This window comes from Drosophila virilis, chromosome 3, assembly GCF_030788295.1.
Source record: "Drosophila virilis strain 15010-1051.87 chromosome 3, Dvir_AGI_RSII-ME, whole genome shotgun sequence".
Taxonomy (NCBI): Eukaryota; Metazoa; Arthropoda; class Insecta; order Diptera; family Drosophilidae; genus Drosophila; species Drosophila virilis.
The window spans coordinates 13,687,969-13,709,485 of NC_091545.1; the positions used below are offsets into that span (position 1 = coordinate 13,687,969).

At 43.1% G+C, this 21,517-nt stretch overlaps 1 protein-coding gene across 17 annotated transcripts in view; it reads left to right on the top strand.

Annotated features, from left to right (window-relative positions):
• The window catches only part of sif (still life), a 91,424-nt gene that overhangs the window by 59,738 nt on the left and 10,169 nt on the right, over positions 1–21,517 (top strand). For 9 of the 17 annotated variants that reach the window (XM_070208554.1, XM_070208553.1, XM_032435347.2 and 6 more), the window contains 14 exons: positions 1,440–1,667; positions 2,709–2,895; positions 6,681–6,795; positions 8,619–8,770; positions 11,702–11,886; positions 15,588–15,758; positions 16,949–17,143; positions 17,275–17,383; positions 19,607–19,786; positions 19,862–19,999; positions 20,087–20,244; positions 20,311–20,679; positions 20,751–20,982; positions 21,087–21,381. In XM_070208554.1, the coding sequence (XP_070064655.1) occupies positions 1,440–1,667; positions 2,709–2,895; positions 6,681–6,795; positions 8,619–8,770; positions 11,702–11,886; positions 15,588–15,758; positions 16,949–17,143; positions 17,275–17,383; positions 19,607–19,786; positions 19,862–19,999; positions 20,087–20,244; positions 20,311–20,679; positions 20,751–20,982; positions 21,087–21,381 (2,714 nt within the window). Of the gene's footprint in view, positions 1–1,439; positions 1,668–2,708; positions 2,896–6,680; positions 6,796–8,618; positions 8,771–11,701; positions 11,887–15,587; positions 15,759–16,948; positions 17,144–17,274; positions 17,384–19,606; positions 19,787–19,861; positions 20,245–20,310; positions 20,680–20,750; positions 20,983–21,086; positions 21,382–21,517 lie in introns of all 17 variants that reach the window. The other 8 variants (XM_032435348.2, XM_032435332.2, XM_032435337.2 and 5 more) reach the window with 4 other exon arrangements.

A 21,517-nucleotide genomic window follows, 5' to 3' on the forward strand; every position in this document is an offset into this window, starting at 1 on the left:
TCAGCACTATCTGGCAGTCGAGCATTGCATAAGCCCCATATACTCCATTTCCATTTGTAAGCGAGCATGCAAAAAGTAAATTGCAATCACAAATTTATTGAATATTTACCACAGAGATTTTTAAGAGTCTTTTGTGTTCCGAATATTTCTTAATTATCAGACATAAAAACGAAAATACTGCGAATTGTTCGCATTTGGTAATTTATCTTCCTATCCCTCTCTCTTTCGCTCTGTTTGTCTCTCTTTCTCTCTCTCTCTCTCTCTTTGTGGGAATTTTTAACTTGATTATATTTATAATTTGCAATCTCTGCAGCTGTTGCCTTCGCATTTCACATCACGTCCAAGCGACCGCACAAACAACAAAGGACAATATTATACAAATGCATTCATTTCCTGTATATGAATATAAAGTTGACACCCAAAAATGCAACGCATTGCATATTTATTATTGATTTCGCTGTGTGGCATCAACTGTGCGGCATAATGACTTTGCAAGCGATATATGCCGCAATAAACATATATGCGAACAAATATAAATATACGTGCTTATAAGTATGTATATGTATGCAAAAGAAAGATGCCAACGTTGCCCAATTGTTATGCAATGCAAAGATTCCTTTCAGTTGATGCTGCTGCTGCACATGTGGCAAGCCTGACGGATGTGCATGCAAATGTGGCATAGCTGCCGCTGTCGCTGCTGCTGCCAGTTTGTCTCTCTCCCTCTGTATGTGTGTGTGTGTGTGTGTTTGAGTTTTGTAACTGCCAAACTAATTCAATTGTCGTGCAAGCAGTAAACTGCACACACACCCAACAGTTGATAAGTTAATGTGGTGTGTATGTGTGTGTGTGTGTGTGTGTACGCATTACACCTGTGTGCGGCTGGCTCGGGGCGCCTGCTGCAGCGGCAATGGCAACGGCAATGGCAGCCAAAGTTATTCAGCCAGCAAAATCCATCGTCGATGGCTGCCAATACAAATGCAATTTTCAGCCGGCAACAACTGGCAGCTGGGCGCCTGATTCGTTTACCAGTTGGCCAAACTGTTCGCTGCAGCACGGCGCCAACTTCAAATCCAGCTGCAGCTTTAGCGTTACCTTCTCCCTTCTGCCTAACCATCTCTCATACACACACACAGGGACGATGATGCCGTTAAGCATTTTAACTGAGTTTTCTTCAAAATGGTGTCTGTCAGAGTCCGTTGACTGCCGACTGCCTGCTGGCTGACTGCTGCTGACGTTTTTCATTACACATTTGCTCGGATAGAAATGTGTTTTTGCTATTTTTCAATTTTCACTTCCGTGTGTATGTGCCCCAACAACAACAACAACAACACCAACAACAGCCTTAATGACATTGTGTATGTGCCAGTGTGTGTGTGTGTGTATGTGTGTGCTCGCCTGGCTCGCCTGTTTATCCAATCGAATTTTCTGCCTTTTTCCAGATGAATTCACGTGACGAGCCGGAAAAAACCTTCAAAGTTGCAATGCCCGACAATGCTTACTCGACAGTTTATCTACGTGACGCGATGTCTGTGGAGGAATTCCTTGCCAGCGCCTGCGCCCGTCGCAACCTCAATCCCATGGAGCACTTTGTGCGCGTCAAGAAGCGACGTGACATGGAGGATCACAATTACTTTGTGCCACATCGCAATGATCTGATTGAAAATTATGTAAGTAACCTATACCAGAAGCCCGCCACAAAGCATGCCCAGGCACACAAACACACAGACACACGCCTTCGTGTGGGTGTGTGTCTGTGTGTTTGTGTGTGTGGGTGGCAATTTCGATTGAACTTTGAACTTTGCGCATGTGTTTGTTGTTTGCTCAAAATTAAGGGCAATTAGGGAGTTAGGTTTTTTCTTGTATCGACAAAGGAAACGTGAACCAATTCAAAGGATTAAATGCGATTTGTTGCCACAAACGATGTGCAAATGTTTCGGATTTAACAAAGACCTTCGAGATTTTCTAGCTGGCATTAGAATTCAAGTTTAATTATAGTTGTAACTAGAACAAAGCAAAGATTGCATTTGAGTTTAAATACTTTAACAATTGCCTCAAAAAGTATGCAACAATATTATTTCAAATTGAAATATTAAATGCAATCAATAATGCAATTATAAATGAAAACGGACGTGTTAAGACACAAAATCCATTATAATTACACAAATGACAACGTAATCTGAAAAACAATTTAATAACCATTTAAATTAGTGTCAATTTCAATTAATTAAATTGAAATATATTATATAATTGTAAATTGTTTGCTAAAAAAAAGGATATTTGCTTGCAAATTCGAAAAACTTGGCTATTTGATTAATATCAGCTCAGTCTTGTATAGACCACACACATGTTAGGCCCTCGCAGTTTTCAGCCTCCGAAATTGTGGCCACTTAGCAGACGATTAGTCTAAGGATGCCATTTCTCAAACTGCCAAGTCAGCCACCACCCGAACGAAGGCAAGTGCTTCAACAAAACTGCGAACAGAACTCCCTAAAAAAGTTTGTGCTGAACAACAAGCTGTAAATATTGCCAGGTCAAAAGTGCAGCTGTACGAAACTTTTTGGATGCTCAATAAATTGAGAATTAAAACAACTTTCCGGGGTCAAAATTTATTGGAGGAAGGGAAAAATAAGAGAAAAGGCAACCTTTTTATTTTTAGCTCTTTTGCACTGTGGCTTTTCGGCTAATTTTTGTATTTTGTTTAACCTCAGCTACATAATCACGAATTTGTGGAGGTCTGCATGAAAATACTGTACCAGGTCGAGCTGCAGCGCACCACATTGGAGCAAATGTGGGGCTTCTCGGTGGAAGCGGAGCTGATTGAGAATGCCGAACGGCAGGACGAGCTCTGTTGCTATGTGAGCCGCGTCGAGGACAAAAGTGTCGCCATGCACAATGGTAAGTACTTAAGGAAAATAACACTCGAACTTCTACAGTTGCTTAGCTCAGCACAATTCAGTGCACTCACTTGCAATTTATGACACAAACTGCCAAATGGCCAATACCAATGGGCAAACATCATGATTTCCTGTTTCCGGCCAACCAAACAAACACGTTGCCAGGCCAACTAAGTCTTTGCCAGCCGCAGTTCGCCGACTGAAACAATGTGCGGCCCAATGTTGGCAAAGAAAATTATCAAGTGGCACGCCCAAGCGTCATCCCCTCCCTATCCCCCCCTTCCATCTCCTCTCACACCGCTCGCACACTCAATAGTGCTCGGTTGGCATGTGCCTTTTCTGTATAAGAACTGCGCTTCTTTTATATTTAAATGCTTTTCACTTTTATGTCACAAAACTTGAGCAAACTCGCTTTGGTTGCACAGAGGAGAGTCAAGTGGTGCACTGGAGTTGCAGGAGTTGGAATTGAAGCAACTGCAGCCTTTAGAGTGAGCAGCAGTTTGTATAGCAGCTCCTCAGATCCGGCTGCTGCGCCTGCTGCAACTGCTGCATCTTTATAAAAACTCAAAAGTCAGCGCTTGTGACCAAGCAGACATCACGTTGATGATGAGCAGCGCACTCGTAGATGCTCTCTCTACGTGTGTGTGTGTGTGTGTAGCAGAGTATGGGTGTGGGTGTATAAAGTGGATGCACCTGTAATGGCAGCCACAGGGCCATAGCGCCATGTTGAATCCTTAAAGGGTTTTTGGGCATCATCTTAGACGTCGTTGCCCGCCCGCCCTTATACCTTGCCAACCTTGTTGTTTTTCTATCACTTAAAATCAACTTAAGTTGGCATTTGCATGCGTCCTGGGCTGGAGCACAGGCGCAGCTAGCGAACTGCAGTCAAGTGCTTGTAGTCGAAATGCCACTCGAGCAGCGCTTTAAATTATGTCGCCTGATGTTGACAGTACCTCAGCCCGCCAGTACGCCCCGCCAGGTGTTGGAAGTATAACTGCAACGCTGCACTTGCAAAAGTGATGAACCTGAAAGAAAATTTCGCAGCGGAAACCTCATTAAGCACGTGGAGTGCGAATGTGGCAACGATGGCGACGACAACGACGATGACGACAACAACGAATCAAAAGTCCATAAAACAATGTGCACGAAAATCGTTAGCAAAAAGTGAGACATGAACCCGCCCAGCACCCGCAGGCGCCAGGACTTGTCCGCGAATCCTTTAAAAGTTAGCCCTGCGACTGGCGGTTAGTTTATAATTTGCTATAAGTTTTCCACCCCTTTTTTTGTTTGTTTCTAGTTTTTTTTTCTTTTTAGCTAGTTTTTTTTTTTTGGTGGCTTAAAACTGCGTTAACAATGCCACTGGACAAGTTTTTGCCAGGGTGTTGAATTTAATGAGCAGCAAATAAAGTGCCGCAGCAAGTGCCAGATTTGCTAATGACTTTACTTGTTTATTTTTCCTACAGTTTTGCAAAATTACATTTCAATGCAGGTGCAAATTGTAAAATGTAAATGTAAAATTAACCTTTAAGGCTGTATAGCCATATATTAAAGAATTTATATTAACCTGCGCCCGAGCAGGGATTTTTATTGAAATATTTAAAAACATTGTGCTGCATGGAAGTGATGACAGCTTTCATTATTATCAGCGCAATATTATTAACAAAAATGGATTGATAAAATGGCGTCGGGGCAGGGAATTGTTGTAATAATTTGCAGTAAATATATGGAAAAATAACTTTAAAGTGAAATTTTAAGTGCAAAAATAGTCATACATAATATATTTCCCCATACGCAATATAAATACCAAGGCAATGGCGCCTGGGCAGAGGTAAATATGCCAATAATTTAAAAGAAGCATTAAAGAAGACTTAGTAGTAGTTTTCTTAATATTTTTGACCATTTCGAACAGAAATTAATAGAATGGCGCTCAGACAGGCACTTATTTTTTAAAATATGCTGCAAAAATTATATATATTCGACAAACTTCTTTAAAGACATCATCCACACGCAGGTCATAAATATTTAGCATCGAAACGATCAATAACATATTGCTACAATCTGCATGAACCCACACACGCACAACACAATGAGAGTGACAATGACAGGATATTATTCAAGGATATCAACAAATATTACATAGCACTGCCTAAAATGTTGTTTGGGGGTGTGCCGAATACTGCAATTGAACAACTGCGTGTGGCTGCATAAATTAAGCACTTGAATTTACATGGACAGTTGGTTGCAACAACTTGAAAGTTGCCGCAAAGTGAGAGAGGCACACGTACAATTGATTTAAATGCCTATTAGCAAATGCCAAAGACCAATTTAGGAGCATTCCGTTGGTCAGCGCAAGGCAGCTGCCAGCCCGATTTTCGCCTTAAACAAAAACAGAGGCAACCACAAATGCAGCAGCAGTAAATGCAAATGCAAATGCTGTGGCAGGCCACTTTTCTTGGGCTAATTGAAACCCCAAAATGTATTTGAGTGCGGGCTGGGTCTTTAATGAGCGCACAAAAGTGTGCCTTAAATCAATGCGCGTTGGCTTTAAGTGCAATTTGCCACACATATGCCGCATGCCACATGCCACACGCCACTCTTAACTGGCAACTGGCAGCTCTCGACTGTGACTCAGCGCCTGTTTGCTTGGCTTTTTCCAGTTAACAAACAGACGCAGTCGAGCAGCCATCGAGCCATCCATAATAATGATGGCCACAAATGCAGCAGCAGCAGAAGCAGAAACTGCAGCAGCAACAACTACTGTTGCTAAAGTTGCACCAACTGCTGGCAGCATGTGCACAAAAGTTGCATGCCGCACACTCGAGTGTTGAAAAACAAGCGTGGCAAAGTATTTGGCAAACATGAAATAACAATTTGCTCAAGCCAAGAACAAAGCTGTTGTCAACGCAGCCCACACCCAAAAAAAAAAAGGACAAAGTGCAACGAGGGGTGAAAGGGCAACCGCAAAATAAACAAAATAAATACCAAGTCGAGTAGATATTTGTCTAATGCATGTGCTGCCAAAGCCAAAGCCAAATAATCCACACCAAAACGTAACGAAACGTAAACGTAAACGTAACGAATTCCCTGGCAAAAAATAAAAGAATAAGGCAAAATCCATTTGAAATTGTAACAAATGCAAAAATTGTGCATGAGGTGCTAGTGCTGGTGCTGCTGCTGCTGCCTGGCAGAAGGTTCAAGGTGCAGCAAACTCTTGCATAAAATACACAACTGTCTGGCAGATAACAACCCACTCACACACACACTCATACACACATGTGCATATCTGTCGAAGTTGTTGCAGCTGCAACAACACTGATAACGTGCAACAAAACAAAAATGAAGCAGCTGCCTGGTCGAAATAAATGTTGTAGAAAACGATCACAGATACCCACACACACACACACTCCCACACACACATGAGCTAGAAAAGCTGCAATACATTAAACTGGCAACGTGGCGTATGAACAATGCGAAACCTAGAATGCTGTTGTTATTGTTTTTATCGCTGGCTTAAGACATGGGTGCTTATCTTAACGAAAGATGTCATTGCCTCGCCCACAATTGATGCTGTTACAGTTCCCACATCCAACCCAACCCCCTGTCCCCCACTTCCCATTGCCACAGCAGCAAAGACAATAACAACGCGCATCTATTAAATTTCTGTTTAACTCAAGCAAAAACAGAGCTGCATTGTGCGCCTTCTAGCTATGCATCTATTATAAAATAGTTAAGATATAAACGTAACTTGCTTTTAACTCTAGTTTCTGTCTTTATTTCATTGCACAGGCATTATCAAAGGAGACGAAATAATGGTCATCAATGGCGCGATTGTTTCTGATCTAGATATGATGTACTTGGAGAGCGTGCTGCAGGAGGAGCAATCACTCAGCATGATGATGCGGTAAGTTGCGTTAGTCCTTTGTCCTCCTGCCTGTACCTGTCCCTGCTCCTGTCTGTTCATGATTCTGCTTGTCAATTGTCTGCATCTCGCACGTTTCGCAAACATCTGTTGACTTGAATACAAGTTAAGTGCAGAATCCCCAACTCCTCAGCCCGCACACCTTGCCCTGCATTTCTATTTCTATTGACAATACACACATTGCCATTGTCGAATTTCGATATGGTTGCCCATTGTTTAAATAGATATACAGATTAATTAACTATTTTAGCCGCCAGCGAGCAATTGTTCGACTTACAATGCCATTTATCGTCATACTAGTGACTCAGTTGATCAGTTACAATAACCATTGGTTACACTCTCATTGTCCATAGATTAACTATCCATCCTGCAGAGTGTCCATATTAGATGCAGAGCCAACAAAATGGCAGCGAGCTCCGTCAAATTTGTGCTTTATTTTGGAATTAACTTTAATAACAATCAATGTTTAACCTCAGTTAAAGTTGTGTTGAGGAAGCTTTAGCGTTTCATATATTTCAGATGTATATATCTAGTGGAGAGAAAACATAAAACCAGAATGAAAGTAATTGCTGTTAACTATTACTTATACAAATTAAATTACGAACTATGAAACTATGAAAGGAGGGACATTTGTGTTACATGAGCATTTTTTTATAGAGAAAATTTCTCAGAAAAATACTTAATTAAATTTCTGTCAAATAGAATAGCTTTAAGGGTATTTGAAAAAAAAAAACTAGAATATCGTCCATTGCCGCCCAACTAAGCCACATGCATATAATAAATATACTGCATTTTTCTGACAGCTCCGGCGTTGTTATGGCACTCGTAAAATCAATTAATTTTTTCAAATGGGACCTTATATCACTAGTCCGTTGCCTCTTTTTAGCGAACTCATGTTCAGCATATCTATCTTAAATTTTCATATTTAGCTCTCTTGTAAAATTCGACGCCTGCCACCCCAAAATTGTATCTGCTCCCAGTCCCAACCTCTATGGGTGCCCACATGCTCGTTTAATATTAAATACCGCACATATAAAACTTTTAAAATGATGCAAAGAAAAATAAAACAGAAAAACCTCGAAATATGTCAACATTTGACAAGCTTTTGCAAATTTTTGATAAGCAGTTGGCTGAAGCCAACGCATAGACACAACTAGACACACACGCGCACACATAAAAAATTGTTTGGCAACAAATCAAAAATGGGGAAATTTAGCACCAAAAATGGCAGCGACCAACAATTTTGCGAGCTTTCATTATTTCGCTTTTCAATTTTCATGACAAAGTCCAAACAACAAAACTAAAGCCGCAGATGAACAGAAACACGTTGACCACTTCCCTCTATGCAGCAGGAGCAGCAGCTCATGGAGTGGGTATATTGCGGGCAGGGCTAGAGTAAGGGCAGCATAGATTGGGGTAGGGTAGGGTGTATATTTTGGGTGCTTTTTTCGGTGCTTGTTTCGCTTGGCAGCTGCGACGACGACCCCACTACAGTCGCAGTCGCAGACCCAGGCATTTTGATAGCCTAATTAGCTGCTCTTTATAGCCGCATTGGCTTTTGTGCTAAGCGCTTGCGAGGCAACAAACTGTAGCCCATGCCTAGTAAACAACCTGCTCGTTACCCGTACCCCGTGCCCTGCGGAAATCCAATTCAAATTATGCACGTTGGAGAGCATTTTTCCGCATCTTTTGCCACTGACATAGAAAAAGGTCAGCCAGGTGTTTGCTTTAAAAAGCGGCTGCAAAGCAAACCCAACCAGAACGCAAATTTAATAAAAATTTATGTTAATTTGTTTGTTTTACAGCTCCTCACGCACCGAGCCGCCAGATCTAGTAGGCATTATGCGTGTGACGGATGATATGATTGACTCTCTGGTGTGCCCGCCGCCGCCCACAGATCCGCCAGTGATGAGCGAGGAGATGATAACTGGACTGATTGTGCCAGCGCCCGGTTGGAGTAAGTAACCACTAACCCTCCACCCTCCCCCTCTCGTTATGCACAAAGCCGTGTAAATACTTTTGGTCTGACATCAAACTAAAACTGTGCGTGGAATTTATTTTGCTTACGTCGTTTTTCAACATTTAAAAGCCGCAACACAACATTCATCTATGGCTACAACAAAAGCAAAAGCATACTAATCACGCCAGTTGTTCTTGTTGTTGTGGTTAAGGTGCGGCCTGCCCTTCTCGCTCGCTCTCTTTCTCTCACTCTCTATGGGAATGTATGTGTGTGTACTGTGTCGGCAGCAGCGGAAACGTAAAGCGCATTTCCGGGCGCGCATGCGAATTTCTAAAGTTCATTAAAGTAATTTATATTTTTTGTTAAATGCATGTTGCAAGTGCTTCATGCAACATGCAACAGCAACAACAATTACTTCAATAAGTAGCATGCTAAAAGTGTGCGGGAGAAAGAAAGACAGAGAGAATGCGAGAGAGAGAGAGAGAGAGAGAACGAAAAGGGAGCAGTAAACGAAGTTGTGTGTGTGCTGTGTGTGTGTGGCGGGAGTTGCCTGCCTGCTTGCCGCACGCAGTCGTTTCTTTTTACAGCAACAACTACATAATTACAGGATTACAAACTGCACTCACACACACAACCATACACGCACATACACACGCACACACACACACACGCTGCACTGCACTCAAAAAGCCGAAGTGGCTAAGAACACAAAACAATTAAAAACCAACAAACGCAGAAAACAACAACAAGAACAACGGCACCAACAGATGTGTGTGTGTGTGTGTGTGTGTGTGTGTGTGTATTTTATACACAAAATGAAACATTTTTATGCGGCAAACAATTAAAAGGCACAGCAAACTAAAAAAGAATTAAAATAAAATATACACAACAAGAACCTATATATAAAAAACTACTATAAAAAAAGTGAAAAAAAAGATGCAGCAAAAATTAAACGACTCGCATGCAACTGGCACATGTATTACTTGTGTGTGTGCGTTGCGTATTTTGTACCATATTCCCCATTTTGGCACACATATTCGCACACACTCAGTGTGCTGATGAACGGACATTTGTGGCATATGGGTTATGGATATGGCATATGCAACAAAAATCGTTTGCCATTCAACATGAATGGTAGTTGGGAGCCGACGCAGGCTGGGGGTGCAGGGTAGAGCGTATATATAAAAGAAAAAACAAAAAACTGGATTACATTTCACTTTGGCAATTAAACAGAGAAAGCAACTTGGGCAACGGAGCAGCAGCAAGAGGCATGCAGCTTGATGTTGAAGCACTTTCAGCTTATTAAATGCACAATTTGACGAAGACTGCAATCAGAGAAGCGCAAGCTGTAGACATGCACAACATGAGCTGGTCAAGAGTTACACAATTTTTATGCTGTGCAAACCAATTAACGAAAGAGCCACAAGCTTTGCGGAGTAATCGAAACAATTTTAATTATCATATTTTACCCTGTTTATTCACGAGCCATGGCACACAATTAGCTCCCTTTGAAGTGCCTTAAAGTCCCTTGAAGTACTTGGTTCCGAGCAGCTGCATCATCATCTCTGAATAATCCAGTTGCACCATCAATAGTTGTCAAAAAGAAAAGCGTCCCAACTGACACTTGCTCACCTGCCCCTAAAGCATTCGATACTTTTTAACAGCCTCACGTTTTGGCAACGGCTACCAGCTCAGCACGCGCCATAAAGTTGTGCTCCTTGGCCCCACCGAAGAAAAAACATCATAGTTTAAGTAAAGCCACTAAAACTCTAGACTTTATGGGCAATGCACGTTTTCGACTTGGTCGCTTAAATGACCAACAGCAACAACAACTACAACGAACGAACGTCTTATAGTTATTAGCCCAGCCAGTTGTTCTTGCTGTTGTAGTTGCTGCCTAGCTCTGCCTTGGAGCACTACGTGCAATTTGTAAGAAGACCACAAGTTGAAATTTATAAGGCGGCAATTTCAATATCTCACACACACGAACACACACACTAACGCCTAGTGTGGTGTCAAATTTGAAGCAAAATGTTCATAAAATTTGTTGTAACCAATTTGCATGTGGCAGAGCGTGGCCAAGGGGACAGCGGTGGCGGCATTCAAGGACATGATTTTTAAACGCTTCCTGGCGCTGCCAAAACTACCACTACATAAACTGACACACACACACTCACACACACGCACTCACATATTTATAAATATGTATTTATGTACAGGCATACTGCTGCTTACATATGTATACATGCCATGTGTATGGCCCATAAATTTTTTTCTTGTTGGTTAAATCTTTGCCGCGCCAGCATATTAGTGTGTGTGTGTGTGTTGCGTGTCTGCGCCCTCTGCATGCTCCACCTCTACCATGCCCCTTCGCTGTGCCTCTGTTGTGTGGACGTTGTGGCAAACACATAGCAGCAATAATCATTACAGCTTGTTGTGGCTGTTGTTGTTATTCTTGTTGCTGCTGTTTTTGTTTTTGGCTGCTTGGTGGCTGCTGCTGCTGCTGTTGCTGCTGTTCCTGGCTGCCGGCTGCTGGCTGCTGGCAGTATTTTTGTTGTTATTACTTTCAGCTTTGTGCTGGCTGGCTGCGTTGTTTTTGTTGTTGCCTTGTTTCTTATTTTTTCTTTTTTTGTTGCTACTTCCTTTTTTGGGCGCCATTTCCGCAAGTATTAAATTCCTGCTGCTTTTTATTGCGCAAACATGGAATTTAAAATTAACAAACAAGCTGCAACAACATAAATAAAATGCTTAATCGAACTTTAAAACTGGCCCCCCGCTAACAGCAGCAGCAACAACAACAACAACAACAATAAAACTGCAAGCAGACTATTACCCAGAGGCAACTGGCAACTAATTATGGGGCAGACAAAAACTAATAATAATAAACATAACTAACGGTTATCCAACAAATACATTCCTTTACTCTAGATGGAACTGGCAAGGATTTGTATTCACCTGAGGCGGAAAGCTCGCCGGCGCCCTCATTTGTGGAGCCAACTGTGGCGCAATTGGCAGTTGGCGCAGGCGGCGGAGTCTCGGCATTGGGCGTGGCCAAGCCAACATCGCGCACCAGCAGCTTTGAAATTGAGAATCTGCTAAAGACCGCGGAACAAGTAAGTGCCGAGTACTCAGCCTGTCCCCTTTTTTCGCTCTGTCTCTTTCTGTATAATATATAAACATGACCAAGAAAAAACAAAACGCAAACACGTTAAACCCGTCTGCCCTGAAACCCGAAAAAAAAAAATAAACAAAAAATAATACCCTGGCCCCTAGACCTGACATCCAAGAACATTCAAACCCGGCGCTGGGAACGGAACTTGGCACTTGGCTGACACCGGCTAAGGCAGCGGGCAAAGTCAGTTCCAATTGCTTTGAACTCGCTGAGCGGAAACGGAAACTATTAAAACGAGCGCCAAACACGAGGCGGCAACGCATGGCGTGTGGTTTGAGCTTCGGCTTGGGGTTTGTGCACTTCTGATTGAAATGTGCACAAATTGAAATTTGCTAAAGCCATGAGACGACGGTGGACTGAGGACTTCATATGGGGCGGTTATGGTTTGGTAAGCAGCTGCGGGTCTCTGGGCGGGCCTTTAGATGCAGCTGGCTGTCAGTAGCTGGTTGACGCTCAAGATGTCGTGCCACAAATTTGGCCTATTGGGTCTTGTTGCTTGCAAGTCACCAAACAATAAACGTCACAAATAGAAATGTGCTGGCATAAAAATATCAAGGATATATACACAACAACAGCTATGAACGACAGGCGACAGAGAAAGAGAGAAAGCGACAGCGAGAGCCTGAGCGAGAGCGAGTGAAGCGACAAGAGACAAGAGAAAGAAACGCAAAGACGCCACAGAATGCACTTTGTTTCTGGATATGCTTTACCCAAGTGTGCTCGAAACTGGCAGAAACCCACTTCATTTAATGATACTTGAACACTGTGACACACAAACACACTGAGGCCGAACCACACACACACACACACACACACACACACACACATGCACATACCCAGACACACGCACACACATGCAACTGCCAGGCGAGACAGCAACTGGAGAGTCAGGGCGTTACATAAGAATCCTTTTAATTCAAGTTGACATTTCGCACAGCAGCAGCAGCAGCAGCAGCAGCAGCGGCAGCGGCGGCTGCAGCTCACCAAGAAATTCAAGAAATTTTCAAATTTTTCATCTTTGGGGCATGACGCCAGCAGCAACTGCAGCTGCAGCAGCAACAACAATGTTGGCACTCAGCAGCTGGCCCATAAGCTGCCTCAGCCGCTCACCTGGCACTAAACCCACGCCATGCCAGCCAGCACCCCAGCAGCACTCCACCACGCCCCGACCGCCCATGGACCCTTTGTGTCTTACTCTTTGTTGGTTTTGGGTCGCTGCCGACGCCGCTTATGCAAATCAGCGACGCAGCCGTCGACGTTGCAACTGAAAGAAATGCAGAACAATAAAACAGTTAAAAGTAGACAAGAACAAGCTGCACAACAACAGCAAAAAAGAAACGCCAAGAGAGAGAGAGAGAGAGAGCGGGAGAGAGAAGGAAATAATAATACACAAAGTGCAACTGCATAAAAGTGAAATGTCTTCCACAATGCCAACGAGCAACAACAACAACAAAAACAACAACAAGAACAATTCAACTGAATGTTGCACGAACAATGACAACTGAAATTTCATGAGATTGTTGTTGCAACTACATGGCAAAGTCTTCAAGTGTGCCTCTGCGTGTCTTTGTGTGTGTGTGTGTGTGTGTGGTGTGTGTGTTTGTAGGGATGAAAACGTGACAAGACTGTCAGTCACGACAAAAAAGTTCAACTAAAAATCTATATGCAAGATAGGTTTCCAGCCATAATTTGCGTTAAAACAAAAATTGTCTAAGACATATATAAATCTGCCATAAAATGTGGCTGCAGTTTGAACAATATATGGCGCCAGCTATAAAAATACACAAGTGACAAATAAAATTAGACCATCAGTTAATTTGTAACTTCTCAAGGCAAATGCAAATTTGCATATTAATTAACTGAACTCTGTCTATGGATAGATAAGGCTAACTTTAAATATTCACAACCAAGCAGTTTCAGCAAAACTTACAGTTATTTACTAGCTTCCGGCTGTTTATTTTCATTTGAAACAGCAGTTGGAAAAATGTTTTCATAAGCTGCATTTCCGGCTGTTTAGCTTAAGCGTGACCCAACAGATGGCGCCAGCAACCAATACACACTGCAGTTGAAACAATTTTTTATTCTTTGCATATAGAATGAATACAATTTGTAGTTTTATAGAAATTCTTAAGGAAATTCCGATGAAAGAAAAGCTACAATTCGGTATATTGCGAATTTAATTATTGAGCATTTAACTTTGGCTGCCATCTGCTTGAAACTGATATTAAATTTCAATTGTATTTAAATAAATTTCTCAGATGTCTTGAAGTGTAAAATAGCGCCCACTTAAGCCTTTGTCGCAATCACGCTGTCATCGCCAGTGGCCACCCGTTCCTTGAAGAACAACACGCATTTTGAGCGCTGTCAAGTACAGTGGTAAGGCTTATGCGCCAGCTCTCAATCCCTGTCTCTGTCAGTGTTTGTGTCTGTGTCTGTGTCTATCTCTTTGCTGTTTACCGCTCTGTTGATTTAAACTTTGACCTTTTGCAAATTGCACAGCACACAAATACACACACACACAAGCCCAGGCACAGTAAGGCGTAAAAAAATATTTGTTTAGGCATTTACAATGCAAATTCGTTCAATATTTTGCTGGGCGTGGCAAGTCAATTTAATTCAGTTCCGGTCAACGCGCCATTTAACACTTTTGCCTGAGCCAGAAAACAGCAACAACAAACTAGGTATAATAACAGAAGTTAAACCAAAAAAATAAAAAAAACAAGTAAACAAAATAAATATGAAGAAGACTTAAACAAAAATGAAAAGCCGAGAGACCTAAAACCACTGTGCAAGTGACATAAGAAGGCTGAAGATTTGCGCACCTCTACACTTTATGCAAAATGCGGTTGTGTGGTTAACTCTATGAGTGTGTGTGTGTGTGTGGGGGGGTGTGTGGGTGTGCGCGCGTATTTGTCTGGTATAGTTGTATGCACACACGCTCTATGTCAACCGTCAAGCGTCAACTGTCAGTGCCAAATGTGCTTGTAACCGCACACAAACACCAACACCAGCAGCAGGAACAGCAGCAGAAGCAGCAACAACTTTGGCGAGGACAAAACACAACAACGAGAACAACTACAACAAGCAATGGACGCCCCCAACTTGGACTTACGACAAGGACGTGACAGTCATTTAGAACCGCAGCTGACGTCGTCGACGCTGGGGCTACGTTTATGTCTGTCTGTTTAAAGTGGCCGCCGCGAGTTCCACAATAAAACCAACCCCGAACCAGAGCAGCAGCCGAACGAGCCATGCCAACAGTTTGACCCAGGACACAGTCCCCTGACCCGCTGCCACACCCAACGTCTAACGCCCACCGACCCACCGACCCACCGACCAACCGCCCACCTACTCCAATGTCCTGTTCTTAACTATCGCTGTCTATCTATCTCTGTCATGCTAACTTCATTTTTGTTTATTGTCATTTATTTTTGGTGTCTCTTTTTTGTGTGGTCGCTTCGCTCGTTTTCGTTTCGTTTCTTTCGTTTCACGATCCTCATCATGCAACAACAACAACAACAACAACAACTACTACTACTACAACTACAATAACAACAATAAAAACAACAACAACAAACACAACAACACAACACAATCAACAAACAACAACAAACCAACCCAACTGAACCCTGACCTGTTAAGGTTACCGGATTTTGTCGTTCACCTCAGGAAACGCGCAAATCGAGCCCCACGGGTTCAGTCACATCGTCGGTCTCGACCACAGCGCTGACACCGTCGCGCCAACTGACCGATGCCGAGAAACTGCGCAAAGTCATCATGGAGCTGGTGGACACGGAGCGCACCTACGTTAAGGTGAGTACCAGAGTCACAGACCCCATGCTCACACTCTATTCAATTTGTTGCCAAACTTTTGTATGCACTTGCTTCAGGTATTTGCAATTTGTCATTGAGCATGTAACGCACTGAGGTAGTTATTAAAGGAATATGTATAGATCAGGGCTTAATTTCCGGGTGTTAAAGTAAACCTCGCTTTGGAATATATATTTTTTTACTTTTAACTTTAAATGAAACAGTAAAATTGTAAATAGACAATCGCCCATTGTACGGAGAATATTGCTAACCATAAATATTCTCATATGCTATATGCGGGCTAAAATTTAAATAAATTTAAGTTGGCAACTATTTAGATAAATGCCAAACATGTTTATACTTTGGAGCAGATTCTGCCCCATTAGTTTTTTACTTTGAATCTGTTTATCTATTTTTCTACTTTACGTATTACTACTTTACTTTAGAGTGCACCTAGCACAACAATCTGCTGCAAGTAACTATCCAGGGTATTTAGACTTCTTGAAAGCAAAGATAACGTTACTTGCTTGCTGTCCTTGTTGGCCAACATTACACATTCCATTCATTAGTCCTGGCTTGCAATTAAAAATGCAAATTTTAATCCTTTAACCATGCGGCTATGTTTCTGGCTTTAAGCCATGGCCGCCCGAGTTGGCCAGGAAGCATACAAATAATTATTATAATTTAGAAATTATGTAAAGCGCCGCGCCGCTGCCGCAACGTTGGCGAGTCTTATCTCTGGCTGTAACCCAACTGCCCACTCCACCCTCGCCCCCTCCAGTCTACTCCACCCTCTCTCTATCCGCTGGCCGGAAGTATTGTTCCAAATGAAAGCGCGCGCCTGCGGCTATGCTACAGTTTTTTTCGCCCATATTTTTATTTACTTTTTTTCTTCTGCCTTTCTGCGTTGTTGTTGGCAAACTAAAAAGTTGTTCTGGTAGCTACCAGAGCACCAGGAACTGGTCACCAGCTCATCCCAACTGGGAGCACGTTGGATGGGAGCCACAGGACTGCTGTTGTGGGCAGTTGTCGTTTTTGGGCGACTGCTGCTGATTTTTTAATTTAATTTATGCATCTTGTTTTTTGTTGTTGCCTTCCTTCTCATTTTTCATTTTTTATGTGTCAACAAATTTGAATTTATTGAACAACAACAACAACGACAACAACCACGTTTGAATTATTTTCGTATGCAGCACTTGAACAATCTGCTGGAGCATTATCTGGAGCCCATGAAACGCGAAACGTTTCTATCGAATGCGGAAATTAATGCGCTCTTCGGCAACATACACGAGATTGTTACATTCCAACGCCAGTTCCTGCAGAATCTCGAGGAGGCCCTCGAACTTGAGCCGGAATTCAATAAATTCGAACACTGCGGTCAGTTTAGGGTAAGTTCCAGTGCGAGTTCCCTTCGGAGCTCCTGCAAGTGCGTGACTTGCCTGTCTAATTGCAGTTTTAAATTTTTTTTTTATATATATTCGTTATGTTTAATATGTGTGTCTTTTCTTTATTGTTGCAGAACGTCTTGTTTGCAATCGGCTCGGCTTTTCTCTATTATGTCAATCACTTCAAGTTGTACTCCTCGTTCTGTGCCAGCCACAGCAAGGCACAAAAGGTTTTGCATCCAAGTAAGTACATATATCAATGATCTATACATTTCATTTAGTTGCCTAACAGACCAAGCTTTTTGTCAAAACTGAATTGATTTCCATTCAAAAAGGTATTACAATTAAGTTAGCTTTGAAATTTCATGGACTATTTCTACTCAAATGAAAGCCCAGAGAAAAAATATGAATTCTGTTGTATTTTTGTATTTTTTGTCTGTATTTTTAAAATACAATTTAACAGTTTTTTTTGCTAGTTTTTGGTACAATTTCATTTGATTGCTCATACGCCTCGTAGTCAGCTATAAAAAATTGCAGCCTACTTGTATGTTGTTTTGTATAAAAATTTGCATCGGATAAAATTTAAAACCAAAACGAACGCAACGGAAAGACAAATTTGTGGACGTGTCGTGTGAGAAACCAAAAGAAAAGTGTTTGACATATGCATAAATACATATATTATGAACCATTTCTATGAATGTGTATGTGTGTGTGGGTGTGTGGGTCTGTGTGTGTGTGCTTGGTGTGAGCTCAAGTATTGCAATCAGCGTGAAGCGTCAAAGTCTATTTGAGTTTGAAGTTTGATGCGAGTGTGTGCGTGGCTCGGGGAGCGCAGGGGATGGATTGTTCGTGAAAGTTGTAAAAGTCAAACAAGCGACAAGTTACGAACAATTGGCAAACTATGCGCTTCAATTGTTGTCTGCGGCTGCCGCAACCCACGCACACAACGCGCCTCCGCGCCTTTAAATGATTTGCAAGTTAAATGAATAATTACAACCGCAAATGCAAAGATACGAGGCGCAGGCGCGGCAAGGCGTGGCATATTCATATTCATGCCATGCCATGCCATGCCAGCAGCAGCAACCGAAGCTGTCAAGTATCTTTTGTTAATTAAACTTGTGGAATTATGACACGTTTGCAAATGGGCAAAGCGCAGGGCTGCCAAAAACTATGTCGCGCTGTTGCCACTGGCAGTGTCCCCATGAAAGGCAGCTGGAGCAGCAGCTGCGACACGGGAATAGGCAAAAAAGTGCAGACTAGAGAGACCTGCAGACTCCAGACTCTGGCTTAGGCGACAACATGTCATAATTAAATTAGACTTAGTGGCAGCTTAAAAACACCCGAGCAAACACAAGTGCCACAAATGAGAAACGGATGGAAAAGAGAGCAAACAAGAGCGTACTAGATATGCCTGGGTATGCCGCAGTCGAAATACCCTTGTTAACCCTGTTAAAGTAATCAGATTTTTAATAGAATTTTTTATATTTAGACAGCTTTGTAATGGGGCTTTCTCACAACAAGCTCGTATGAAAGGGCTATATGATTGATATAAAAAAAATGTATATTTCACTCTAAAATTTAATTTGTTATACATTATTTTATTATATACAGTATGATACCTAACAGCTCTTCGTGAAGATAATTTCACAGTTAGAGATATATTAAGATGACAAAGTGATCCAAAAACTCTGGGATATACTTATGTATGTCTGTCTTCTTTAATATAGAATACTTGACAGTATATAATACCCTCTGCAAGTAGCAATAAGAGCGAAAGTGAGTGTTGTAGATGTTGTAAAGCTTTACAATTTCATAACAAAGTACTAGCTGATTAATGACAACAGCAGCAAAACGTCGAGGTACAAATTTGCAATATTTGCAATCAATGGCAGTCAAAGCTGCTGCCAAGAGCAAGCAGGAGCAGCAACAGCTGGAGCAGGAGCAGAAGCTGAAGCACAGTGTGTCAACTTAAGTTTCAGCTTTAGCTACGGCAGATACTCGAGCTGCTGCTGCTGCTGTTGCGCTTGGCTGTTGCATGCAATTTTATGCAAAAAGTTGAAAGGATAATTAATTATAGCAAGAAGTGCACTTAAGTGCCTTCGTTACAAGCAGGCAAGCAGGCAGGCTGGCAGGCTGGCAGGCTGGCTGGCAAAAGCAGGAGTAGGTGCCTAGGATGGGAGAGGGAGGAAAAGAGAAAGCAGCCATTAGACGTAAATCCGTGCAGCAGACAGGCTTTGACTATGGCCTTTATCAAAGCTTCTCAGCTGACTATAAGAACAAGTTAATGACATTTTCTTGTCAACGTTGCGCACGTGTAGCCTGTCCCTGTGTCACCTGCCCTGGCCCTGGTTCGGAACAACGTTTGCAATTAATGGGAATTGAAGCGTGCACTAAAATCAAATCATTTGCCAAATTTGTCTCAATTTCTGCAATTGTTAAACGTCTCAATTCTCTCATTTGCTGCAGACGAGGGCAACCATGCACTGCAGGAGTTCCTTGCCGCTCGCAATCCCAAGCAGCAGCACAGTAGCACCTTGGAATCGTATCTGATCAAGCCGATACAGCGCATACTCAAGTATCCACTGCTCCTGCAGCAGATGCGTAATCTAACAGATACGCGCGCCGACGAGCACGTGCATCTCTGCGGTAAGTATGGCGAGCTGCCACACCCGCCCCAGCACACAATTGGCAATCTTGCAAACCATTCGTTTAACCCAACAGAGGCGCTCAAGGGCATGGAGAAGGTGGCGGAGCACATAAATGAAATGCAACGCATCCATGAGGAATACGGCGCAATATTTGATCATCTATTCCGGCAGCATCAGAAGTCATGCAAGCAGCCAATCGATTTGAGTCCAGGTGGGTTACAGCAAAAGCATTCAATAGCTACATCAGCTTCAAATGCCAATGCAAATGCTCCTCCCCCGCAATGCTGCGCATTCCCAGGCGATTTGCTCTACTATGGCGGCGTTGAGTGGCTGAACATTTCCGATTTTCTGGGCAAGATCAAGAAAGGCCTGGAACTGCATGCCATGTGTTTTGTATTCAAATCGGCGGTTGTGTTTCTCTGTAAAGAGCGTTTGCGTCAAAAGAAGAAGCTAATGGTAAGTGAATAGCCACGAATAATTAGCCCGTCTCCTGTCCAATCTCATGCTCGCTATCGCACACAGGGCGTCTCAAGCAAGAATGCACCAAATGAGGTCGAAATTATACGATATCAGGTGCTGATACCCGTCACCGAGGTGCAGGTGCGCGCCAGCTCTGCCAAGGACATGGATTCGCACTTCCTCTGGGAGCTAATACACTTGCGCTCGCAGCTGCAGCGCCGCTCTGAGAAGGTCTATGTGCTGTCCAATAGCACCGCCGATTTTCGCAATGCATTCCTCAAGACGATCAGGCAAATAATACGCGAGAGCGTGCGGAACATGTCAATTCCCATGAAAAACTTTGGCGGCAGCTCGGGTTCCGTTTCGGGTCTCTCCTCCCAGCTGGGCGGCTATGCGGGCAACTCGCAAACGCTGGAGCGGCCCAAGCAGCAGGTAACTGACTAACTAGCAGCTGCCTATAATACCCAATCTCTGCCAGCTGCTGAACTTCCTGGTTTTCTCAGATCACCATCGTTCATGGTTCTCATACGCTGGGCAAGCCAAAGAAGAAGTCCGGCTCACAACGTCATTCGGCCGGCAATATTGACTACGACAATCTGTCGGGCAGCCAGGAGGGCGATGAGCTGCCGCCAAATATGGCCGGTGTCGTGCACTATGTGCCACTCTCACACGCACAGCAACTGCAGCAACCAGGCGGCTTTCGCAGTCGCAGCAAGACGCTGGGCGATGTGACAGGTGAGTTTGAGCTGCATTCGATTGCGGGCGTGTCACGTGCCTGGCAAATAACGCTAATCACACACAAACACACACATCATTGCATCGCTTCATGCTTCATAAAGAAATCATTTACACCTCCATAGATCCGCAACAGACACAACAGCCGCAACCGCAGCAGCAGCAGCAACAGCAGCAGCAGCAGCAGCAACTTGTGCAACAGTCGGTGGCGCCGCATCCACATCCGCATCCACGCGAGCCACCGCCGCCGCCCATAAGGCAGCCGCATTTGCATCATCACAGCAGCGACATTGAACGCATCGATCCGGGCACCAAATCGGAGGGCGAGGAGGATTCACAGCAGGGCACAATCAGGCCCAAGGCTACGCTGGGCCGCACGCCCAATCACCTGACGCTCAGGTAAGTCCCAAAGCTCACGCTCAGTTGCCTATGCTCGACCCTAGCTAGTTATTTGACAGCTAGCTATAAAATATAATTGAAAAAATAAAATGAAAGCCCGAAAGCTTGCAATAATTGTAACAGCTGCAAAACTGAA